This window comes from Bemisia tabaci, chromosome 2, assembly GCF_918797505.1.
Source record: "Bemisia tabaci chromosome 2, PGI_BMITA_v3".
NCBI classification, from domain to species: domain Eukaryota; kingdom Metazoa; phylum Arthropoda; class Insecta; order Hemiptera; family Aleyrodidae; genus Bemisia; species Bemisia tabaci.
The window spans coordinates 9,150,238-9,177,839 of NC_092794.1; the positions used below are offsets into that span (position 1 = coordinate 9,150,238).

Genomic DNA, 27,602 nt, shown 5'->3' on the forward strand with positions numbered 1-27,602 from the left:
CCATGGTCAATCTAAGACAGAGATATACTGAGATTTTCATTTTCATTCTCTTTGAGATGTAAAAGCAAGTCTAGTTTACTGTACATTTGATTTTTTTTTTATGTAGGTGCTCCTAAAAAAATTAAGTTGTGGATGGAATAATCTTTGAGACATTTGCAAACGCTTAGCTCTGAAATCACGGCTGGAACTAGGCTTAATTAACAAGAATGGTGCTGAACTTTGATTTTAATGTTATTTGAAAAGTTTGAGATAACAAAGTTTCCTAAGTATGAATTTTTTATGCATTGATGAGAAAATTAAATCTTGGAAGAGATAAAAATCGAGACAATTGCAGATATTCGCACTAGGAAATCAAGGGTGGAACCATGCATTATTTTGAAAGGAAAATGCCAAAATTTCTGATGATCACGCTGCTGGAAAAGCTTGAAAAGGTGGAATTTTGTACATTTGATGTTTAAATGCCTCGCAAAGTTTTGAAAGGAACAAACTTTGAGGCACATGCGCATGATTCAAACTTGAAAATCACGAGTAGAGCCACTTAGAATGAATTTGAGATTTGAGAGGATATCACTGAACTTTCAATTTTCATGCTCTTGGGGAAGTTTGAGAAAGAAAAATTTTCTATTAATTTTATTATTCATTTATTCGTTGGTGCCTCACTAAAGGACAGTTGCCGCGCACACTCCGTTTAAGTTTGTAGGGATTGGATGTTGAGACATTTACAAGTGCTTCAAACTCGAAAATCACAAGTGGTACCATGCTTCAAGAAAGAGGAAGGTGTTAAAATCTTGAATTTCATGCTGTTTTAAAAAGTGAGGTTTCTTGTATGTTTGATTATTGGATGGCTTACTTAAAACTTTAAGTTTTGGAAGATATGAACTTTAGGTCACTTGCTACCGCTCAAAAATCGAAAATTAAGAGTTGGACCCTGCGTATCTTAAGAGATAGGTGTTGATATAAAAATATTTGTGCCGATGAGTTTTTTATTATTATGTTCTCGTATCTCAATTCACAGCTCGAGGCCGGTAGATATTTAGTCCTCCCCCGGCAATTCTTTGCAAAGGAGAGTCCTTAAAAGAATTCAAGTTAAAGATTTAAAATTGGGATTAAAACTTTAAAATTGGAGTAAAAAATTTAAAATTGGGATTAAAACTTTAAAATTGGAGTAAAAAATTTAAAATTGGGATTAAAACTTTAACATTGGAGTAAAAAAACTCAAAATTGGGGTTAAAACTTTAAAATTGTTTGGTTATTATTATTATTCTTATTTTTTTTTTGTGTGCGTCGCACTAGGTGGTGTTAAATTTTCCAAGGAAACAGCCAGATCCGTGAAAACGTTTTGCCTAACAACAAAACTGCACAAGGAAAATTTGGAAGAAATTTGGAAGAGCTTACAGTGAAACTAGAAAAATCGGTTGAAAAAAGAAAATTTTATTTTTTTTAGGTAGATGTTCGATTTTCGGATCCCCCGCCGAGCGATTTAAAGTCGGAAGCTGAAACTTTGAGACACTTGCAAATGCTGGAAACTCGGATATCACGGGAGGGAGCGGTGCACTCGACTGAGAGCAAGCTCATGGGAGGGACAGGACAGGGCCGAACGCGGTGCGACGCGGTGCATAACGCCAGGCAGCGACCTATGCGCGCCGTAAAGGCTAGCGCGACCAACTGGAAATACATAAAATAAAACTCCCCTCAGGCGCCCCCCACCACGGCGCGCTGGGGTACCTCCCCCTCCCCCTCCCCTCGGAGGAGCCGTCGGAAGCGTAAAGGTATAAGAACCACGTAATGGTCCTGTCCTCTCACAGTGTTTGTACACATTGCGAGTGCTAGCTATCCGCGCAATCTCTCCTACTTTCTTCCTCAGTTTCTCGCGCCCTCAGTGCCTTCCGGATTTCCGAGTTCGCTCGTTCCTCTCTCGTCCGTTCAACCTCTGCCCAAGTTCGCGAAATGGAAAAGTCCTCGACTGACTGCTACCAGCTTCCCAGCGCCTGCCAGGCCGGCAAACCCACCGCCGCCTCGGCCAGCCATTCCTGCGGGAACGCCAGGACCAGGAATTCCAGTTCCGCCTGCCAGACCGTCGCCGCTGCCCTTATCTGCATCGTGGCCTTCAGCCTCATCGCCATCCCTGTCGAAAGTGCACTCCTCCTCAGAAGGATCAACGTGAGTTTCATTCATTTTTTTCCATCGCCTTCTCCCCGAACAAGAGTTTGCATTTACTGTCTACTTGCACGCGTTTTTATTTTTCATTCATTTTTTTTTTATCGTCCCTCTGGTAAATATTACCATACTTTGAGTAGGTTTCTATGAGACGTGTTAGATTCTACACCGTGCTTAAGAAAGTCGTCTTAGTCCACTTGCACGCGTTTTTATTTTTCATTTTTTTTTTTTTATTATTATAGTCATACTTCTGGTAAATATTACTACACTTTGAGTAAGTTACTATAAGTCGTGTTAGATTTTACATCGTGCTTATGAAAGTCGCCTTAGTCAGGATGTAGTCTGTTCCGTTTATTTAAAAACGGACGAGAGATAACTTCGCAAAATACGTAAACTGGGCTTTGAGTGGGGCATTAAATATAAAAAAAAATTGAATGAAACAAATAAATGTAAATAAATCAATGAACAAACGAATGAAATGTGTGCGAAAGTATTACCGTGTCTAAACTGATCGTGTGCTTAGTGATTCCAAACCATTGGAATTTTTCCATCGCGCATCCACCAAGGATTATTATCTAACCTATCCTCTATCAAAGTTCTGGTTCTTAAAGGGAAACAAAATGAAAATTTATATTTTTATTCAAATTTTCGATAGCAATAATTTTCAACGATCATTACTTTGAAGGTGATGCACTGTAACTCGAGTCTACATAGCATTCCTTAAAAATGCACACGAATTATAAGTGCTTACCAATTTTCTTTTTCTAGAATAGTATCGTGTTCAGGTAATACATGTTTCTGAAATTTTACGACGAAAATATCATGTTCGGTATATCAATGGATTAACTTAAGAATCGTCTCCGGTTCATTAGCCGTTCGGAGGGCACACATATTTTTAGGTCAAATCGAGCCAATAGTATGACTCATCTACTCTGAGAGAACTAATTTAAATGTCATGCTAAATTCATCTCGGCTAAACATGCTTTCATTCATTGTACATGCGGATAAAACATACATAAAAAAGAAGAAGAAAAAATCAAATATATAAACTTGACCCACTTAGACATGAAATGGCGCGGATGCCACGTTGATTTGTTTTCCGCCACAGGTGACGTACATGAAATAAAATTTATAATAATTTTAAAACATTCTCAAGTCTCAATTCCTTCAAACTACGGTGATTCTCGCTCACGGCTACTAAGTATCAATTAATTTTGAGCGTTATTCGAAGAAAATATCATAGTTTTCATTTTGATGATAGTACGTCTGATATTAAACGATACCAACACCATTCGAAAAATAATAATATTCAATTGTACAATGATGAGTCGCATCCATGTTTAAAGATAATCATAACATTGACTCTGAAGGGGGTTGTTGTGCTAAAAACATACACATCAGTAAACATGCAAAATGATCATAGAAATTAAAAAAAAAGTTGTTAAAAATCGATAGGTTTTCCTTAATTTTGCGCATCGCTTACTTGTTGCGCCTTCATGCAACTATTCGTGCTTAATGAACGTGCGTGCTGCGTTTCAAGAATTGAAGGCGCTTTAGCTGTGTTAGAGCTCCTGGCCACCCAAAGATGGGCCATTTCAAGTGGGCTCCTGGCTCCTTTGCCGAGATAGTGCATTCCAAAAGTTAAAATGTTTATAAAGAGACGTACCATTTCCTTCTGTGTGAGGCAGGGAAGCCGTAGGCACTATTTTGTGCAAGCCTGCGCGTAAAGTTTTCGTCTAATATTCGATTTTAACAAAAAGGCTGCAGAGCGCCTTCAATTTTTAAAACGCACCACGCACGTTCATTAAGCCCGAATAGTTGCATCAAGGCGCTACAAGTAAACAATTCGCAACACGTCGTGTCGTTGCATTCATTGGCAGATATTATCGAGGGAATGTAATTATTATTTTTCCTCACCATGTGGTTTTTATTTTTCTTCTTCTCAATTATTCCCGTTGGGCTCTTTTATAATTATTAGCAAGTTTTATTTGTGTTACATTTCTTGCATCTGGAAGGTATAACGGTTACATTATGCAGAGAATATAAACCCAACATAGAGGCAATTTTAAAACAGTCACTAGTGATTTTTTTCGGTTTATAATAAGGCAAGCTACACTTGAACATAAGAGTGCTTCTCTCCTACTGAAGTAATGTCCACTTATGGAAAACATCACCTGTGCTTGACAGCTTTCAAATTGCAAATTATTGTGTGGTCGGGTCATGATTTCCTTATCGGTTAGTGAAAATTGGTTGCTTAGGTCGTGAGAGGTATATAAATAATACTGTGCAAATTGGACTTATCATCAAGATTTATTTTAATAGCTTATCAATGGTCGGTCTGAAGTGGGACGGGTATGTTTTAAGTTCTACCGTGGTCCCTCTGTCTGCTCCCCTTCCCGTAAAATATCGATATTCTTGTCTAGACAGATTAAACACCTCTTGCACAAGCACAATACGTGTTAGAGAGACGCTTAAATTTCCAAATATTTGTACGTGTTGCTTTTTTTATTCGTTTGCTATTACTAGTTATTCAAGTATCAGTCTTGTCAATAAATGAATAAGTAAATAAATAAATAGAAAAAATCCGAACCCTTAACGGCATTGAAATGCGGACAAAAATCAATGATATTGTTTTAGATTCTTCTCTAGACTGCAAATAGGATTCGTATTTTTCAAGTCTTAAATTTTGGCTACCATTAATTTGTGGACATTCATATATTTAAATCATAAGGCTGCTTTCCTATTCTGCGTGAGGTTTTTCAATTTTTTTTTTGATTGCTGCTTCATCACAACTCAGACGAAATGCACTTTTGAATTTCACCGCAAAAACAACAAACTCGCACAAACCGAGGCAACGGACATTTATTTATGGTATATTTCCTCCTACACGTGGGTCAGGCCTTTAATGCAGCATGCAATGTCTCAAGAGAGCTTTTATTTTCAGGGAAAAGTTCTGTATTTTCACACCTGCGAAATATTTTGCAACTGCTCTGTTTTTTGTGCGCCGGACGGAGGGAATTATGTCATGTCAGTTTCGAAAATTTTGTACATCGTGTCCTATAATTCCGGTTTAAACCTGCTCAATGATCTCAAATCACGTCATAACTTGAGTTTTCCGTCCCCTTTCTCCTCTCCTTCTGGGTGTGAATTTTCTCTCATCAATCCACACCGTGAGTAGCGTAACAACCGCAGACGCGTTATAGTCTGGTAGTCTGGCAGTAAAAATAGACACGACAACGCACCATGTGACAGTGACAGAGACGAAAAGCAACGTGCCTTGGGCTGTGCGGGTGCAATGCTGCATTTAACTAAACTCTTACTATGGGCTAAAATCCTCGATTTCGGGGAACCTATCAAATGCAAAAGTCCGGTTTTTGATATTGCGAGAAATACCTTTTTGAAGTCTCAAAATTACATGGAGCCTATGTCAGAGGAAAAGTTCAAACTCACATTTTGATGCATATAAATTTGATTTCAATTTTTTCACAGAATACTTTTTACGACTAGTTTAAATCGAAATCACTAATGTCTTAATTTTTTTTAAAAACCACACTTTTGCGTCGTGATCTCCTCAATTTTCCTGTGTCCTTTTGGCTCGGTTTCTCATATTTATTCCTAAAACGTTTGGGGCGGGATCTGTGAGAAAGGACCTTTTCTTTTGGGAGAAAAATGTCCGCAACTTTAACACTTAAACCACGTTTTTCTAAAACCTAAAATACGTTGTCTCGGAACTCTTGAGGACCTATGTCTCCTTTAATTTTTGAGATTTTACGGTCAAACTTGCTCCAAAATTTTCAGATTCCCTTCCACCGCGCATTTGCAAAAAGTCGAGGATGTTTATCGTCCGGAAACGGAATTTTCCCGCGGAAGGGAAATCGTCTCTCGTGATTCGGTACTTTCCTGTTTGATTCTGTCCAGTTTGCATCCATGAGAGAAGTTTGAGCTAATCCGATCAAAGTTCTCTTTCCCACTCAGATTTCTTTCTCAAAAATATCTTCCAGAAAATCGGTAGTTTTTGACGGAGTGTGATATTGCCATGTCAAGGAAAAATGCCGTACGTGCCATCAGGCGTTGCCAAATTTTCTTTCGACAAATAACGGATTTTCAGGAAAATTTGTGAATATTTCCCTTTCGAATTTTCAGTGAATTTCGTGCGTAATTTTATCTGGTTGGTCTGAAAATTTCAAGGAAAAACATTCCTAACTTTCTTCACAAATAAGCAGTTTTTGAAAGGAATTTTGGCAACATTCAAATGCCTAACGGCTTTTTTACTTACCACGGCGGAATACTATTCAGTCTTCACGTTAAAAGCACAGCATAGCATATGGATATTGTAACGAAATACCACGCTGTCGTACTACGCAAGAACGCCGTAAATCCATCAAGATTCTCCTAGTTTTTTTTTAAGTTAACACTTTATAAAATAAAAACTGTTTTACCCATGCACCTCAAATTTTCAGGTTAAGTTCTTGATAGTATTTGCGAAGGAATTCTGTGAAAACATCGCCCCAAGGCACACGAGTTTTTCTGCTATGATACATTGTTTTCAAAAAAATGTAAAATGGCGTTTACGGCGTTTTTGCGTTGCACGGCCGCACGCACGTGGTCGGCGAGACGAAAAGTGGCGGGAAGCGATCGGCGCGCAGTGTTGCCGGACTAGCGAATACTGGATTTGAATTGGAGTGAAATAAGCGGATTCCGTAAGTGAAACTGGCAGCAGCGGAGGCGCCGGCGCCAAGGCTGGGTCCAAATGAAAAGGCGAGAGCGAGCGTGAGTGGAGGAGGCACCTGCCGGCTGCGGCACACGACAAATTTAGGCAGCCCGCACGACACGAAACCACGCCGCGGTCGCCGCGCCCTCGTCGGCAGCTGATGCAATCCCGGCGGAATGTGAGTTAAGGTGAGAGTCCGATTTCATCAGAACTTAGCCGCAGGTCCCGGTCTTCGGTGCGCTGACCCATCTCCGCTGTTGTCACGTCCCTCCCGAATTCCTTCCCATTTTTATCACTCTCACTCGACGGCTTATGTGTACAGGGTGTCTAGCATCAGGAAAAACCGGGAAAACTGGAAAATATCAGGAATGTAGGCCGATCAGGAAAAAATCAGAAAAATCGGAAAAATCTGACGTTTTGTCAGGAATATTTTCTTTCGCGAATCTCCTCAGCGGAGAAGTCTTACTGCTTTTTGTCTACTGTGCCAGGAGTCGTCAAAAAGTCAGGAAAACATCACGAATTTTCAAAATGAAAAAATCAGGAATTTTTTATAAAATATCAGAAAAAATCAGGAAATATTAGGATTTTTAAAAACTAAAAAATACTAGACACCCTGGTAAAAGCACGACCGGTTGAACAGGGTGTCTAAAAGTCTGGAATTTCCGGAAAGTCCGACGATAGTACTGATTTTTTTAAGGGCGGTCTGGAAGTACTGAAAAAATACGAACATTCCGCAAGAAGGTCCGGAATTTTTCTCATTTATTTGTCATTTTTGTCGCATTTTAAGCGAGAAATTCTTAGAATTTCGTCAATTGGAGGTACTGAAAAAGTACTGAATTTTTTGCATGATTACTAACAATTTTTTAAGTAATCTGAAGGAGCTTTCCGATACAATTAACTCCTCGAATCAGAAAATCTATCTTGTTGAAACTTCAAATGTAGAGTTAAAGCAGGAGAACTTCCTCGTCAGACACCGCGTCGCACCTCTGAGCGGCGGTGGCTCTGCGTAGCGCACCGCGCCATTCATTCATTCAGGGAATTCCCGCCAATAGCGTGGCGCCTCGCCTTTGATCAGTGAATTCCGCCTCGGAATGAATGGACCCTTTTCAATAGAGGCCTCCGGGGTTCTTGGAAATGAATTCGATCAATTTCCCTCCGTTATGTGTCTCACTTTCGACACGCATCTCCTCCTGACGATCATCGACGAGAATCGACATATCTCCATTCGAAGCTATGGTAGATAATCGATTTTTAAGGTGCTCGTTGCGAACACCCTGTTTATCGATCCTTTTCCATAGGTTTAAATGGCAGATCAATCGATTTATCGCAGTGCACGCCACGCCACAGCCGACAATCAATTACTTTTTCAAGATCAATAAGGGCTGAGGACGGAGTTAAGATGGGTTGAGTCACTCTCGCTTGAGATAGTCCTATTTCGGCAGTCTAAATAGATTCCGTCTCTCTGGAATCATCTCTGCCGTTCTAAGGAAAAACGCCATCTGAGCATTGGGAAGTTGCCAAACGTCGTCTGACAGTAAATGCATTTTCGAGAAAATTTGTAGGGATTTTCCTTCGAGGTTTTCGGACAGACTATATTAAACGATGGATTTAATTTCGCAAAAAATTCAAAGACAAGGAAGAAAACGCATTGACAAAATTTAGTTTTTCAGCAACGAAAATTCGGCAGCCTTTGAATACTCGTACGGTGTTTTCCTCGTCGACTGACTTGTTATTGGACGTATTTCTATCAAACGGAACTATGCGCATTATGAAGTGAGTCCTACTATGCGTGTATTCTTATGGGTGTCAGGGCTCATGGCTTAATGCACATAGTTCCGTTCGATAGAAATACGTTCTATTCAATTCTTGGGGACTGCCGGCCAAGCAGTTACTACTCGATAGAATTTCGCCGAAACATCCCGAGTTGTGAGGATGTTCGGCATATATTCTGTGGTTCGGCCGCACGTATTTCACGCAACATTTCTACCAAGATTTCATCAGAAAATAAAGCGAACTTACATTTCGGGACCGATGACTCGCGACACTTGGATGGGAATTGGTGCCGAAATTTGATCGCGTACTTATCGAGACCTTATTTAGTTCCTTTTGATTTCCTCATTAATTCGGGTTTGTTCTCCTAAGCCTCCTATGATTCACATGATAGAGGGCAACAACCAACGCCCACGCGTTTCTTCAAGCGCATTCTTGAGTGTTCTAGATTATGTGCGATTTCGTAGAACACTCAAGTCGGATCGACCGTCCATTTCTTGAGTGCATCACCCTCCGAGACTTCGAGAGCGGTTCATCCATTGAGTACGTGATCGTCGCGCCAAATTCTACTTCTTCTTCCTCTTCTTCTTCTTCCTATTCCACTTCTTGGTCTTATTTTCCCCCCCGCCGCCTCCAAAAATCATGTTGTCGGTGACCCGTGTTATATTACTTACTCCTCTCGCAACAACTTCCCGCATCTTTCAATTTTGAGTTCCGCTGCGGTTTTGAAATAGTTTACACACAAATATGTGAGATTCGTGGACGGTTTCGCGGAATCGAGCACTGTTTACACGCAAGAATTTCGTCCGAATTTTTGCGGTTGCCATGGTGGGCTGTTTGGAGACACCGCGGCGCTGACCCAAACAAACTCCGATGGAATTATTGGGAAACGATCGTAAAATTCGTAGTAACTTTTGCGACGATATATCAGCATTACATCAGCTAAGGCTCCTCGAATGAGGTAAGCGCTGGTAAAATCAAAAACGACTCGCCTAATACTCGACGAGGGAGTTGAAGATCGCGTGATAGACAGTGGGAATTCCGCCGTTCGTCGTCGATGCGTCTCTTAGCACCAAAAATTTGGTTCTTTTGCGAGTACACTGGAAAAAAAACACATTGCATCTAGAGTCCAGACTCTTGAAAACATTGACAAGAAAACATACTCTTGATTCAATCAGATTTGTTGATTCGATGCCGAAGCCGGGTCAAATCGACTCGAGGCCTCCTTAAAAAATGTGCTCCGTGGATTGCATAGGGCCGGTTTTAGGTATGGATCTGCAAATTCATACAAAAGAATGGGCCAAAACCTGAAAAAAAGATAAAATCGCGTAATAACACAGCCAATGACAAGAGAGAGGTATTCGGGCCTCTTGTCTAACTTCTCTTCCGAATCCGAGCGACATCTTGTTAGCAGCATACAGCGGAATATTGAGAGTTCACGTCTCACGCCATCGCGCCTTCAATTCTGCAGACGCAACACGGACATCCATCAAGTACGAAAAGTTGTATCTCTGCGCCGTCATTAACGCGCATCCTTTCTTCTACTCTATTTCTAAATCATTTTTGTTTCCGTTTGTCTTATTCATAGTGCTGCTTTAAGGGCCACGTGAGTAACACAGCTGGAGATAGGGGAGACGCAATCGAGCCTCGTTTTTCAAACTCCCGAATCTGAGTGAATCCTCGTCGGCAGCATAGAGCGGAGCATCGCGAGTTGACGCCTCGCGCCGTCGCGCCTTCAATTTTACAGACGCAACACGGACATCCATCGAGTACAAATAGTGGTATCTCTGCGCCGTCGTCAACGCGCATCCTTTCTCTTGCTCTACTTCCATACACTGGAAAAAAAACACATTGTATCTAGAGTCCAGACTCTTAAAATCATTGACAAGAAAAAATACTCTAGATTCGATCAGATTTAAGCTCAAACCGAAAGAAATTCCACTCAAATTAAGAGGCTTGGTTCTTGATTTAAGCAAAAATCCGATTGAATCAAGAGTATTTTTTCTTGTCGACGTTTTTAAGAGTCTGGACTCTAGATCCAATGTGGTTTTTTTCCAGTGTAGGAACTTTAACATAAGCTCGGTTCTCATGGACATTCCCCGTGTATTTGGGTTAAGTTCAGCTTCCTCGAAAAGGAGACATAAAAATTGAACTTCATTTTGCAATATTAGGAAATATATATTTTCCGACTCATTTGTAAAAGCACGTATTTAAATAAGAAAACCATTAGAATCACGTCGTTCAGGCCCGGACTGGGCATCAGAGCATACTGCCGTTGGCAGGCACGCCTCATTTTTACGCCCTTCTTCTGCCACGAAAAAAGAACCAAAAAATTCCATTAAAATTTTCTTAGTAAATACACCGAGATTTGTTTTTCAGTGAAGGAGAAAGGTTATAAAACCGCCACGTTTCCACACTAGAAACCTCGTGGATGTGCCCTTGACCGTCGCACCCTTCCGCCCGCCCTCCATAAACGGAGTGTCAAAAATAACGTACTTCCCGCCGAAACTATTGATGGATGCGTGGTTTTGTTCGGGACTGCGAGTAAATGAGGCAACGCTTGAGTAGTGTCTCTGACTCATCCGCAGAGAGTATAACATGAATGAACGAGCCGTGGCGTGGAGTAGGTAAATATTTTGCCCGCGATTGGAGCTTGGAGCGCGCCTCATGATTTCCTCTCCGTTCTTCGTCGTTTATATTTCGCGTGTCTTCTGACCTACTTGGCTCCTTCCACCGATGGTCTCGTCGAATTCCACAGGCAATTCCATTCACCACCCTCGCTCCTCGCTCCACCAATGGGGTGGTAGTTCCTCTCGAATTTTTCCATCTTTCGCCCTGGGTTCCGCCAACGGAGTCTCAGGAAGGTCGCGCTCAAATATTTCGTGAGGTATTTCCGCCAGTGGTGCCATTGCCCGGAATCAATTCCCAATTACGGAACTTCTTCAATAAGTAGAACTTTTCCCGGAAACTCCGAAATTCCCGGATTTTTGAGCTTTTGCGGAATTTTCCCGGAAACTCCAAAATTCCCGGATTTTTCAGCTTTTGCGAAAATGATTTTGTTTCGAATTCGACGGTCTTCGTAACTAAATTCGGGAGTATTCCGGATTTTTTTCCCCGGAACTTTTGAAAAAATCGAATTTTTATGGGACTTGGGAAAATCGGATATAATTCCGTGAACCTCGCAATCTTTGGTTAATAAAATAGCAGCACTGATTTCCGCCGATTTGTCCATCAACTCTCCACCTTAACCTCCATTTAAAGCAAGGAACTGTTCAAGTTTTACGTATGTTATTTCAGGAGGGGGGGTGGGGGTATAGGATTGCCTTACGGAGGGGGTATCAAGCGCAATGAAGTGTACGTAAGGATGTCACCTCTAAAAAATAACATTTTCTAGTACTAATAATTTCACCAGCTCTTTTCCAAGCTCACTGCCGAATTCCGCGAAAAATTGGGGAGCTAGTCTCAAGTAATTCAAAAAGAAAGAGAGAGGATATCTGTTGGGTCAGAAATACGGCCAAAATTATTCAAGTATTACTTGAATAGGCCCCTGACTGCCTCGAATCCTCTGGATACTTACTTACGGGTTGCTTGGGAGGGAGAAGGCTCCGTGTCCCCTCAAACTCATTCAGTATAGTAGATTATATGCCGTTAACTACGTTGAACCTTTTTCCACCGCCAATTGTTCAGCCAAAACATTTTGACCGCTTAAGCAGCAGCCTAACGACTGTAAAATTTCCAAACTACGTATCACTATTGCAGTGTTTCAAAATTTTCTCCGGAGAGTGAGACAACATCATTAGAGGCGATTCATGTTATACGCTTATTATATTACTTACGATTCAATCTTTGACACAATGTTCCAATGATTACTAACAAGCTTCTAAACTCGATAACTGAAATTTGCTATTTTTCCCGCCAAATAAGTTACCGACGCACAGTAATTTAAGTCCCTACTCCAAAAGCCCTTTTATCCAACGCCATCATAGCGATTCATTCATTCTTTCGGTGCATCGTTGAATTGTATTTCAATGATTGTAGTGATTGAAGAAAGAAGAAGAAAATGAGGCAGAAGAAGGAGAAGAAGAAGAAGAAAAAGAGGAGGAAAAAGCCGAGGTTGAGGTTATTGGTTTTGTCTTTTTTTCCTTTTTGATAGGAGATACCGACATGATATCAAATTAAATACTATGATACATGTGTAGGAGATTATGTTTTTGTCGGAAATGAGACCGATAGAATCCATGACTCCTCATTCGGCTCCGAATGGAAAGTCCCTAGAGTGACGTCACAATTACATTAACGAGAGCGGGTACACTAATTAAAGGAGGAGCTAATCCGGTTGTTTGTTGCTTCCTCTCGATTTTCCATGAAAAATAAGATAATGAGACAAAACAATAGCGTCTTACGCATAGGAGCGCGGATGACATCAACGGTCAAACAAACGCGCGAGTAAACACAGCGTTGAGGCCACGAATATCGGCCTCGATAGATCTCGGTGGAGCAATTTTTTTCGCTTTATCTCGGCCGTCCCTGCTTTCTGCGTCTTAAATTTCGGTCGCGTCTCGTCACCGCAACGCATAAAAAAATTAGTCTGATAGCGGACGAGAGCAGTTGAATAACCCTCCGGATGCCGCGCCTGCGAAACACGAGCTATGCAATTCCAGCTACGTCGTTGCACGAAACCAACGCGACGCGACGCTAACGGCGTTGCCGACTCTTCGGCGAATCTCTCGGGCAACGATGCGACTTCTATTGAAAGTTGTATTTATTTAAAAATCTCCCCAATGGAGATGTTGCATGTGTGAGGAATTTGTAATTTGACTGTTGATTCTTGTGTAAAAGTTCGCGAGAAACACGACGGTGCCACTGGTTTTCTCTGAAATCAACTCCCAAGCTCAAAAAAAGCTCTCAAGTTGAGGCCAAAATGGAGGGGATATCCCACGCTATCCTGAGAGTCCACCTCTACATCAAGACAAACTCTCCATGCAAAGATAGGGAGGAAATACATTAGCAGTGATGCCGTGTTTTCAGTTTTGGAGTCCTCAAATAAAGTGGCAGCCCTGTCAATGTATTTGCTCCCTATCTTTGCATGGAGAGTTTGTATTGATGTAGAGCGTGGGATACCCCCTCCATTTTGGCCTCAACTTGAGAGCTTTTTTTGAGCTTGGGAGATGATTTCAGAGAAAACCAGTGGCACCATCGTGTTTCTCGCAAACTTTTACATAAGAACCAATAGTCAAATCGCAAATTCCTCACACATGCAACATCTCCATTCAACAAACAAAAATAAATTGAGTTTTTTGGTTTATAAAATTCTAAAGGGTCCTCTTGTCCTTTGATTTAAGTTAAGATTTCTCACTTAAATATTAATTTATACAATTTTAGATGAAATAGTTAGTTTCTCATTTTTCCCTTCATTCAAGCTTTAAATTGCAAAGCAATATATTATGCTATACCTTAGTACAGATAATTTAGGCACCCTAAAATATATTCTTCTCTCTTACTAATGATTACTATATTATTCTTCTATCTTTTATTCTTTCTCTTTGGATACTGAGGTATTCCCCATTTCTGCTCATGAGGGATTTTTTTTTCTTTTTTTTTTATTTCACTCAAGATCCTTTTGGTGTCGAGCGATCTGGCAGGCTTCAGTGATAACTGCGCTGTTGAATTAGCGCGGGTCAGCGCACGCGGCATAGAATGTCATTTGTCGCAGTGCTGAAATTAAATTGCGTCGAAATTTTTGCGCCGCATTATCATACGTGTAAACAGGGTTGCCGCTTTGAGAGATTTTGTATTTTCCATCCCCTCCTCTGGACAATAGCTTGCGCATTTGAACATTTCCCTTCATTTCGCACTTCAATGCCTTGAAATTCTATGCACGTAGAATGAAAAACTCTGAAATCCCTCGACGATCTAAATTTTTCAAAACCAAGGGAACTGATTGAAAAAATTTGCAAAAACTTTAAATTTTTCAGCATAATCCAAGGCAAGGCAAGACACGCCAAGGTAAATTTTATCGAGGGTTCTTATTCAAAATTCTCCTCAGATCAATTAGATTGAATCTTTTGGAGAGAAATTATAACATTTAGCATGAGAAAAAAAAACTCAAAGTTTGCTTCTCTTATAACACCGATGATAATATATGACCGATTAAGTCCATATTTGAAATACTCACCACGTTTTAATCGTGGGTTTTGATTTTTATACAGGTATATATGCGCGATACATTTGGCTGATATGATGGCGTAACTATATATTGAGATGAGCCCGAAAAAGCATTGAAATATATGGAAGACATGGTTCATTGCAGAGTGTAGTTACGCCCTTATGTCGGGTAGGCGACGAAGTGTACTTCTTGAGCTTATGACTGATTATTAAATATATGCCGTGGTTCATTTCAGTGACTCTCAGTCTCTTGATGAGAGTTAAGTCAACGAACAGTCAAAATGACAACTGTGTATACAAGGTACACTCTCCTTAGGCGTGATTTTTTCCAGCGTTTTTCTAACTGCGCAAATTGAGCAGATGGCGATGGTATTTATGGTCGTTCCCCCTCCACAACATATGAATTCATAAGAAGATCGGGGAGATTTCAGAATGACAATCGTGAGAACCCGCTGGGAAACTTAACTTGGAGCAATTACCTCTGAAATATCTACATGGCATTTTGTGAGAGGGTTTAAAAAGCATTTCGGTACACCACAAGAGTAAAATTTGCAACTGCCAACCGGCATTCTGAGGAGTTGATGAAAATTCGTTTCATATCCCGAGTGACAGTGATCGCAATAAGTTGAGATTTGATCGGAGAATGTATCGCGATTCTATCGTCGTCGATTTATTGCATTGTTGTAGGATAGAAAATTGCGATTTCATCGCATAAATTTGCAAAAAATTCCAAATTTTATTGACGGCAATTTATCGCACGCAATAGTATCAAATAAAAAATCGCGAAAAATTGAGATAAAATTCGATTTCATCGAATGCAATTTTAAAGAGATGAAATTGCGACAGGGTTGAGGACTATCCCTCAAACGATGATAATCCTAGCGATTTTATCGCCAAAATATCGTGAAAAATCGCCACTTAATTTCAAAATATCGAGATTTTACCGTTGAAAAATGCTTCTTGGTATCGTCCAATTTCACGTGACTTCCAATCTCAAGTAATATTATTTGGTAGGCAGAAATACATGTATGTCTAATTAATTAGCAGCCGAATTGAAACTAAGAATGCGCACAAATCTAGCTCGTAACATTATCGTCGATCATCATACATTTTGGAGAAAACGGTCGGTGCTAACGTAATCCTACCTCTCCTTGCAACTTCCCACGACCTACTGTCCTCATCAGTGACGTGGCGTAAATAGCGATGTATCGATTGTTCTGCCCTTTAAACCTATGGTATAGAATCGATTATTCAGGTGTTCGCTGCGAACACCCTGTTTATCGATCCTTTTCCATAGGTTTAAATGGTATAACAATCGATATATCGCAAAGCGCGCCACGCCACTGGTCCTCATGTTGATTCCGCTGCCCTGAATTTCCCGTTCTGAGGCGGGAATGGACCACTAGACAAGGTACGAATTTAAGCATTCTGATACATGTTTCTTAACCAGAATTTCACGTAGAACACGACTCGCGCAATGAAAATTACTAAAACCAACTCCTAACGAAGGTATTAACGTTTTTATTTCACATTGGTTACGAGTAATTTGAACTGCCCGCTCACAAGAAACTCAAAGCTCTGCGTGAGTCAAATTGCCCACTACAACGGTTTCGGCAATCTTCTCTATCGAGCAATGTTCATTTCCCATCATGTGTTGTTCAAACTATAAGCTATTTGCTATAGCTGAGCCAAAGCGTCACGATTGAGGTTGCCAGATTTTTATATCGCAGAGATTGTCATGATACACGTTCAGCGCGCTATGTGATTCACGTAGAGCATTGAGTTTTCATGAGCGGGTGGTTTGAATTCACGCATCAAGAATCATTAAATATCTTTGTAAGAAGTTGATTTCAATAATTTCCGTTGTGCGTATCATGTTTTACGTGAAATTTTGGTTAAGAAACATGTATCAGAATGCTGAAATTCGTACCTTGTCTAGTGGTCCATTATCACTCATCGAATTCGAATCCATCGTTAATTCAGTCTAAATTGAACTGGCGTTTAATAGCGATTATCGCAATGTAAAGATCGGAGCCTTTAGAGAGAGTCGCGGCTCCATGGCGTTAGTCTGCCGTGCTGAGTGAAAACGCCGTACAAGCCTGATTGTTGCCAAATTTCTTCTCAGAAAATAATTATTTTTGAAAAAGGCTGTGAATGTTTTTTTTGTGAAAATTTCTGACTTTTTAGATCAAATGGACGTATTTCTGCCAAACGAAACTATGTGCATTAAGACATGAGCCCTGGGACCCATATGAATATATGAATAATAGGGCTCACGTCATAATGCACGTAATTCCGTTGGACAGAAATACGTCCAAATAACGAGCGAAATCCTCCGAGAAATCAGAACAGAAATATTCACAAATTTTCCTGAAAATTCATGATTGATCGAATGAAATTTGGTGATGCCTGATGGCTCATACGACTTTCATACTTAGCATAGTCACGTCGCACAATGGATCAAGTCAATGGGGGAGGTCGGACAAAATTCGGAAACTTTAAAAGCTCATAACTCCGTTCATACAAAATTTTGAGGTTTGAGTGATTCCATTGGTTTCCTCGTGAAATTTTCTTTCAAAAGCACCTCTTGCAATTTAAAATGTGACGAAATAAACATCAAAATTTGCAGGTTTAGTCAAAAATTTTATGTCCGACCTCTCTAATTGATTCGATCCACTGTGCGTCGTAGAGGAGAGGAGATTGCAAATTAGCGAAGGAAAGGGATTCGATCCCAGGACCCTTTGACCAACCGCGGAAGCCAACCATCACACATACTTAACGAATTAAGGCGCATTGCCCACAGGTTCTTTGAAATTAGAGAACCCAACTCTCGACTGAATATATTAATGTGCGAAGCAGTGCAGGAAATTAACCGAGCGCTCGCTCCACTCTCTATCCCTTTACTTCGCTCCTGCTTAGGGCGAAATCAACTTGCCAATGAAAAATCACAATGCTAAGTAGAAATCTTGCGGATCATTTTATGAATTTTTGCGTAAAAAAAAAAAAAAAAAAAAAAAAAAAAAAAAAAAAAAAAAAAAAATGTGTCACGTTTTGCTGAGATCAGGTGAGAGACGGGCTATCTCCTCCCACGCATTTCTGCCATGCTAGGGAAAAACACCGAATGAGCCTTTTAGACATTGCCTCATATCCTCTGTTAAAATGCGCCAATGCGTGTTTTCAGAGAAATCTGTGAACATTTTCCCTCCAATTTTTCGGAGAATTTGAATCACAAACAGATCTAAATGATTTGAAAATTCCAAGAGAAAAAAGTCATAACCCTCCCTAAAAATAAACATTTTATCGGAGAAAGTTTGGCGACTCTCGAATGTTCATATCCTTAGCATTGCAGATTTGTGATTGGACCTTTTTGGGGGCGATCGGATTTAATTTTCATAGCCTTTTTTTGAAATTTGTCCCTCTCCCCACCCTAAATTTAGGTTGAAATGACGTTCCTGAATAATCGTTGGTAGAGTCGGTTGGGGGAGGCGGGGTATAACTTCCCGACAGGTCCGTCAAAAGTGAGAGGCCGGTCGGGACAGGGCTTCCGTGCTAAGGAAAAACGCCGTATGAACATTCGAGAGTTGCCAAATTTCCCCGGATAAAACATGTATTTTTTAGAACGATCATGCGTGTTTTTTCTTGAAATTTTCAGACATTTTAAACGAAATCTTGAGCAAAATCGTCTGAAAAAATTGAGGAAAAAAATTCAACATTTTCCTGGTGAATTAAGATTTTATTGAAGGATATGTGGCAACGTCTGGAGGTTCATACGGCGTTTATCCTCAGCGCGGCAGAGAGGTCCACCGGCTGGCAGTGATCCGGTCGCTCGAAATCCTCGCTGCGGTGCAATTTAATTCAATTATAAACCAGCTCCATCCTCAATCTGGTTCGTGACGTACGGAAATCGCCGAACTGGCTAAAACCCGATTTCAAGTAAAGGGCCACTCCCGCACTCGGAGATGCACTTGTCAATGCTGCTCGTTCATACCCCCCGACCGTGATGAACGATATGAGCGTTGGCAGCTTTTATTCGTAACCTTGGAAGTCACTCCTGAATGGAGATGTTGCTTGTGTGAGGAATCTGCGATTTGACTATCGGGACTCTAAACAGTGATGAACGGTAACAGTCAATTTTCATACGTTAGTGCGCCTTCAATTACATTTGATACGGTGCAATACTTTCGTGGTGGAATAGTTGCATTGGCGCCTACGAACCTAACAGGGATACTTCACGCATTGCGCAATGCGTGAAGTATCCCTGTTAGGTCTGTAGGCGCCAATGCAACTATTCCACCACGAAAGTATTGCACCGTATCAAATGTAATTGAAGGCGCATTAACGTATGAAAATTGGCTGTGGGGTATTTTTTAACGAGGAACTTGAATCTCAACTCAAATTTTTAAAATTCAAAAATCCTAAATGGCAGAATTTGCCAAAAATGTTATATTGAGACTCTCAAAATTTAAGACGGTTGACCGCCTGACCCACGCATCACCATGAAAAAAATGCTCATAATTTCAATTAATCACTCAATTGATGGAAGTTTACTCACTAAAAAACGAATTGTACAGTTCCAAAGGGAGTCACCGTCAGTTGAGTCATAACCATAGGTGTCAGCCGAGACCATTATCAACAAGCGAGAATTGCACAAAGTATTTATCGATTCATATGTAAAAGTTCGCAAGAAACACGATGGTGCCACTGGTTTTCTCTGAAATCAACTCCCAAGCTCAAAAAAAGCTCTCGAGTTGAGGTCAAAATGGAGGGGATATCCCACGCTATCCTGAAAGTCCACCTCTACATCAAGACAGACTCTCCATGCAAAGATAGGGAGCAAATACATTAGCAGGGTTGCCGTGTTTTCAATTTTAGATTCCCCAAATAAAGTGGCAGCCCTGTCAATGTATTTGCTCCCTATCTTTGCATGGAGAGTTTGTTTTGATGTAGAGGTGGACTCTCAGGATAGCGTGGGATATCCCCTCCATTTTGACCTCAACTTGAGAGCTTTTTTTGAGCTTGGAAGTTGATTTCAGAGAAAACCAGTGGCACCATCGTGTTTCTCACGAACCATTACATAAGACTCAGTAGTCAAATTACAAATTCCTCACACATGCAACATCTCCATTCAACCCTCCACGGTTTTTAAAACATGGTACTTAGGTAACTTCCCCCGAATACAAATCTAATCTACCTAACCGTCGATATTCGTTTTGACCTCAGGGTTGCAAGTTTCGTAAGTCTTGAAATATCTCTGTTCTATTCTGCCGTGCTGAGGAAGAAAGTCGCATAAGCCTTTAGACGTTGCCAAGTTTCTTCGATAAAAACCGAATTTACCGGGAAAAATGTATAAATTTACATTAATATTTTCATTTTTTTTAACTTTTTTATTTTGGGGTAGAATTTAAACTTGAGGTTGTGTCATATTGGCACCCTAGTTGCGAGCCCCTTTCCCCAATCCAAGAGCATGACATAATTTATGAGAGATCCTTCGATGATGGAATGATTTCTATCGGAGCCAGAGCACAGTAAACCGATAACCTCATGCGGGTAAACGTAACCAATTCAGGGAAAACCTGTGTTTTTTCCTCAAGAACCAATGTAAAGTAGGCAATTTTTCTCTCTTCTTAACGGATCAGGACTTCCATGCCAACATAGTTCCTAAGATGATCTGTGAATGATGCGATCGATTTCCTGTATTGTCTCCCGGGTCCCGTTTTGATGGCTTTTTCTTCGATGTAATATGAGGTAGATGTGCCAGAATTCATAGGAAAATCAACTTATTTGCGTGCGCGTGATGTGCTTTCGAAAAGAATGTCATTCTCTCGAAGTTGGCAACCCTGATGAGAACTGGAAACTTCCGCATAGAAAATTATTCACGCACCGATGTCGCAGGATCGACGACCGATCACCCTTCAGTCGTAATAAAACTTAGAGCTTCGTTTTACCGCGATGACAGGACATTTAAATTTCATCTTTCAGATAGTGCTTCATCGAATAATTCATAAACTTCCGGCTGAGGCAACACCCTAAGAGGAAGATCATCGTGGATTGGAAAGTAACTTTTGTTTGCTGCTCAAAAACTGATCCGACGAGCTGCTGCGATGATTGCTGTCTATCAATATTTCACCTGCCCATTACCGAAAATAATGATAGTTTAAAATTCATTCATGGTTAACTCTGATATGACGTGGTTCAAGTCATCGCCTACATACCCTTCCGTCCTCCGTTCGATCTGTCATGTAACAATACTCATTGCACCCCAGCCAGTGGCGAGGCGTGAATGATCAATTATCGATTTTTCCCCCATTTGAAGAAATGGTTAAGAATCTATTATTAAAGTTTTCGCTGTGAACTCTGAATTTTCGACTGTAAAACTTCTTGTACTTACTTCCGCTTAAACTCACAAAGATCGAGAGGCAAACACAGGGGAAAATATGAAAAATAAATAAGCGATGACGACTTATTGATGAGACGTGAAAGGAGATAGTCTCACGGAGGGGAAGAACTCTTGAATGACTGAGATAAAGATAAGAAAAGGCGATCGCGGGTTCATGAATGGGTAAAGAGATATGACATAAAAAAACATGAGTAAACATCAACGCCGTATTATGATTGTGTTTGTGAGAAATCTCTTGATATTCATACCGTAGGTTATGATTTTCGTGCACTTGCCGTTAGTGCCAACTGCATTTCCCATCGTTGGAAGAAAGTCTCATCTTTAACTTCCTTACGAGGCAGTGCCTCAATATTATCAATTAATTAAAAAGAAATTCACCATGCGCGTATCAGCGCTGGCGACTCTCGCTAATTGGCAGCTCTGGTTTTCTTCCATTTGAACCCATTGGAAATTATCGATTGTACAAGTGACACATGTTGCAACAGATTGTGATTACATTGGTAAAATCGAGGCATTTTTTTTTTTCGATAAAAGCGCGTGTGAGACTTCCGATACTGCTAAGATTGTGCAACGTAGTTCTCCAGTTGTAGGAACCAACCCAACCCACATTTTCGAAAAAATTAAGTTAAACATTTTTTTTAAGTTCCACTAGCCGTATATTTTCTCCTGCCAAAAATTGGAAGTCGAAAAACAGAAATTAGTTTGTGGAAAGAGGGGTTGAAGTTTATTTTCTACATTGCAAGCCCCATGCAGGAATAAAACTTCAAAGCTCTTTTTCTCAATATCAACTTAATCTGGATTGGTTCCTTTCTGATGAACTCGGTCCAACTTTTCCGGCAGTTCTGGCTTCTGCTATGAAGTTTTCCCTGGATCCGCTCAGAGTTTTTCCTCACTATCGTAAGGAAGTAAGTTGACTGGGAATGAATCTCATTTGTCACAAACGCTACAAAAAATTGCGCAATCTTAGCATTGTTGCAAGCTTTATGCGCCCTTTTACTGAAAAAGTTCTCTATTACCTATTGCTAGTAAATCGGGGTGTTGTGTATGTATTGTTGCGTGTTCGTTAAATGAAGGGGCTCCTCCTATTTGTTATCGCAATCATTGGCGGATCCAGCAAATTGGCAATACATTGTCTTTTCTCGACGTCGACATACTTAAACCTATGGAAATGTATCGATTCTTGGAGGGGCCAGGTGCTCCGACAGAATCGATTAGCATAGGTTTAAAGGGAAGAAATCCGGTGTTGCCAAATCGCTAAAACAATTGAAATAAAAGTTGCGATTTTTTTTACGTTGCATCGCATTTATTTGCATGTAGGTAATAGGTATTTACTGACCAAATGATATAAAAGTAATCAATTGCATGGTGAAAAAAGCTGCAATTCTATTGCATTAAATTGCACACTTATTTTAATATTTTCATTATCCTGTGCTACACGAGAGACTGCCTCGATGCACAGTATTTTGTTCTACGTACATTTAAATAGACGAATTCCAATGCTGCCACTTTTGTGAGAATCACATTTCGCCACCGAGTCACTAGTCAGAGCTGCCATTTCCGTGTAGGTATAGTAGATTGCGCGCGTCAGTTTTACTCTCATCATTATTTTCCCTCCTTATTCTTTTTTTCTTGAGCCAGAGCAGAGGTCCTCTTATCAAAATATAGCTACAATGTGTTTGGCCACGTGCCATGATATCGGATATCGGAAAAGGTTTTCCATATATTGAACTCCCGCCTACGCGTCTTGTCGGAACAGAAAACCACCATCTCTAACAAAACGCACAACTACTTATTTAGTCACGTTTTTGGTCGCATTTTAAAAAAACGGAATCGCACATTGCTTCGTGCCGATCAATGTGGCCTTATTTTCATTTTCGCTTTATCCTTATTGTTTGATCGGTTTCCGAGCCGGCGATAATGACTCAGACCATTGATACATCCAATTAAATGAGATACGTAAATAGGCAACTAACTTAATGGGCAATCAGATTCACCGCAGCCTTTCAGCATGCAACTATAGCGTTCCTCATGTACGCGATTTGGCCTACCCCAAAAAATGAAGGCAAATCGCTCCGCGAGGCTCTACTTGTAGTTTTTAAGGATTTTAACTAACAATTTAAAGTTGAATCAACAATTCTAATGAGGATTTTCTTTTTCTCTTCTGTTTAGCGGGCCATATCAGCCGATACCACAGTCGCTACCGACACAAAACCGGCAGTGAAAGAGTGTCTTCACAGCACACCTTGCGGATGGGCAGTCTACACTCCTTTCACTAGGAGGACGGATTACTACATGAAAAACACGTAAGTGATGGTTAAACAACATTCTAAGATCCGACTATGCATACTTACATAGGCACCTTTTTGGGGGGAATCGTCTATTCAAAAGAAGGGGGCAAAACGGAACACAAACACTCGCTTCCTCTATTGAATGAAAATTGTTTACACATAGTCTACTTAAAATTCTGAGGAAGCTTACGATCGTGAAGGCTATTTTGGTGTACAGTCTGTGAAAATTGCCGTTGATTATCTATTCAAAAATCAAAAAAAGAAAAAAAAAATCTGGAAATGGGCGCTATCCCCCCCCCCTCCCACCCTTGAGGACTCGTTTCTTTGCAAAATTTAGTTTGTGATGAAATTATGAGATACCTGCCTATAGGTGGTTGAAAGTTTGAAACCATTATTATCATTTTTCCCAGGTACTTATCCTTCTTAACTCGAAGACCTGTAAAAAAATGTTCCAAACTTTGTGGTCCAAAAAGTGTAGGTAGCAAAATGTACCTACGACATTTCTTATTGCTGTATAAGTATGTCTTGACATGCTGAAATATTCACCATTAATTTTTTGTTTCCAGGTGCGAATGCCCAAAAGACAAGAAATGCCAACAAACGGATGACAACCTATCAGCAAGTGCCTATGTCTACAGGTGCCGGATACCGGAACCTCGGAGTAATAGTACGGATCTGGAGGTGGAAGTCTAGACAAGCCTAAATCTTTGGTGGTGAATAAGAATTCAGACTTAAATCCATACCCAATGTTTAGCCACGTTTACTAAGTAAAGTGGTTGACTTGTTGGATCCACAGATTAATGTGAGCAAGTGCATTATCTGTGTAATCTTCTATTTATTTTGTAGAATTGAAGAGATAATTTTGTTTAATTCATCTCTCATGCAGGCCCTCATCCGACAGCGAGGAGCAAGTGAGTCCTGATGAAAAATAAGTTCCTTTACCTAGATACAGAGTAAAAATAATTTATTGTTAGTTTAGATTAGTTTAGGAAATTGTATGACTAAATTATGCATGGCAGATTATTAATTTTGGTAGACTAATTTTTTTTCTATTTTTGACACATTTAGTAATAATTTAGCTACAGTTATTTAATACTTAATTTATTTCTAGCAAATATCAGGTTTTTTTATGTAAGTATGGTCATTTTCTACGGTACTCCAAAGAGCGCACCCACGTATTTTTTACGCCACTTTTTAACTTCCTACCTACTTGATATTCCATTTCCTAGATTAGATAGGTAGGTACTTTGTTGCTAATAATGCTTTGAAGGCATTGTGCAGTAAAATTTTATCCCATTTCATTTTCCACATTCAAATTATCTTCAGTGGTATTTTTAATTGCAAGCTATTTTCTTACAGAGGCCACAATAATTCCTGCAGCATAAATTCTTCATCTGGAAGTTGAATAAGGTATGAGCCAATGAAACTGATTGAAACATGCACCGCACCCACAGAGTTTCCTTTCTGTCCTCATATAATTCTAAACTCTGATTGATAAAGTTACGGTCTCGTTAATTAACAGTTTCCCGGTGAAATACATTGACTGATTTACAGGCATTGATGAAAAGTGCTAGTAATAAGCTTTTCACTGAAATGAATTTGCATGCAAAAATGATGTAGGTAATTCATGACAAATTTTGGTAGTATTAATTTAAAGGCTAACATAAGTAGCTTTGAAAAAGAAAAGAAAAAAAAAACCATGACTCTGTTTATTGTACAATTTATCACACACCATTACATTCTGCAGTGAAGTGGTGCACTGGCCATTTGAATATTATTGGTACTTAAAGCAATACTCTGAGAATCGGATGCAGCTCTCTTACTTACACCTTCGGATTACTTTTTGCAGTAAGGTATTACTATTTCTGACTCATTTTCAAAACAACGCTAGTGCTGTAAGTTTCCCTATGAAAGTACCTAGGTGCTTTTATGGATGAGCCGGAAATACTGAGTATTTCCTTAAGGCAAAATGTAGTCCATTTCGCCATTATTATTTATTTTTACTCTAATTTGAGCGTAAACTAAAAGTCACAAACCTAAATTATTATTACCTTAACCAACTGCTGCTACAGATGGATTCTCGACTTTATTTTTCTAGTTAACATGGAAGTGTTGATAGCTAAAAAATTGAAGGAAATTAGCAACAAAAACCAAAAACAGGGAAAAACAGCATTTCAAAATCAGACTATTGCTTTAGTTTAAGTTCGCAACTATGTTTTTTACTTTTATATCTAGTCACTTTAAATTAGCTTTGAAAAAATCTCTAGCACTAAAAACCAGTACTGTCTTTAGCATGGAAAGTGATCTCTTCCTAACTTTTCTCCAGTTGAAGTGAAAGAAGAGACAGAGGCAAAACAAGCCCTCGGGCGACTTTATGCTTTTTACGAAACAGTTCAGTTTTTAAAAATTGGATAACCTTCATTTGGGAAGTAAATTTTATCTTTGACTTCATCAATTCACTATTGTGTCGTTGAAATATTTCTGGTAAGAAGCCGACGATAACCAGCAAATTACCTGCAAAATTTTGTGAATGCGATTTACAGCTAGAGCTTGGATTTGTATTTGTTTTTTTCAAGTTTCAACACAAACTTTATTTGTATCTTTACTGGTTGCTTAATTCCATCTGTTGTTTGATTTTTTGTTATGGGATAAATTTCATACTTTTACATTTAGTTGAATACTTTGTACACTCTTAAAACATATTTAATATGAATCTTAGGGATTCAAAACACAAATTTAATTGTGAAGTGAAGCTCAACAAATCAATTAATCGCACCGTTGAAAAATATTTAAGGCCGAAAAATTATCCAAACTATTAGTTTCCCAAGGAAACTCTAAAGCTATAAAACAGAATGATTTTGCTCAAATAACATTAAGGCTTTTTTTTAAACATAATGCATGGATTGCAACCAACTATTCTACCATAAATAAAAGCCACTGAATGCTGTTGAATGGGAAGAGGATTTTACTGAAGAAGAGATTCATGTTCTCACACTTGTAACTGAAAAATAAGAATAAGAAGAAAAAGACGCCCCCACCCCCTGATTTTATTTCTAGTGCGTTTTGTTGATTATTAAAATGTACTCTTCTAACACTTATGCATCACTCAGTTGATAATTCAATATTTGCACAGATCCGTTAAATTGACAAAAACTAAGAAGTTTCTAAAATTTTCAAGATTTAATAGGTAATGGATGTGAGATTTTGTTACATGACTGAGTTGTTTTTCTAAATTATCTCATTTGGCTCTTATTTTCCTTGGAGAAATTAAACATACTTGAAATAAAACAAAGAATTAAAACTTCCAAATACAAAAACTAGAGGAAAATTAAAACCATTCATTATTCATAACTAGATATCGATGGTCAAAGTGGAAAACCACCTAATTAGCCAACTTCGCAGTTTGAAATTCATTCAGAATATTCTGCCAGCGGAGCAAAATGTCAAGGAAGTTTTCCAGAAATTATGTCGACTAGTTTTCCAGAGAAAAAATAAAGTATGACAGGAGGTCTGCAACGTCTTAAACGGAGGTATGTGGTTCCCCACTTTGGCCATCAATATGCAATATATCAAAATATGCAATACCCTACTGCTTATTTGATAATGATAATGATGGCATGAATCATTTTCTAATCCCCACTTTTTTTGTACTTGTACTTATTTTGACTGAGAAACACTTAATATTATTATTAGTAAGTAGTAGTATTTCAAATTTAGTTCATTTCAGGAGTACTTAAATCACTTCTGTAAGAACACCAGAGATTCTATTGGCATTTGTATTCTGGGAAAGTTTTAAAATTTAATGACAAGTTCTACTTGAAGGTGCATAATTTTGAAAAGGAAAGAGATCCACAAGATCATTTGTATATACACACACATAGATTTTAGAAAGATTTATTATAGTTTTAGTATTTTACACCACCGAGGTTGTTTAGACACCATCTAGCTGATAGTATCATATCTTAAGAAGTATTTGAAACAATTCTAATTTATTTGTTTTTACCCAAAAAATATAATTTTTGGAACATACCTAATTTTTAATAATTTATTGTTTTGTTTCTTCCTATCATTTCTTTTTCTGTTCCAATAAATATCACATTTTGTTGAAAACGAA

General features: G+C 39.4%; 1 protein-coding gene across 1 annotated transcript; it reads left to right on the forward strand.

Annotated features, from left to right (window-relative positions):
* The first annotated feature begins 1,773 nt into the window (after nt 1-1,773).
* LOC109040163 (uncharacterized) lies at nt 1,774-27,602 on the forward strand. The gene is made up of 3 exons (XM_019055977.2): nt 1,774-2,160; nt 23,370-23,503; nt 24,055-27,602. Exons 1-3 carry the CDS (start codon nt 1,948-1,950, stop codon nt 24,179-24,181), a joined length of 474 nt encoding a protein of 157 aa, XP_018911522.1. The 5' UTR covers nt 1,774-1,947; the 3' UTR covers nt 24,182-27,602.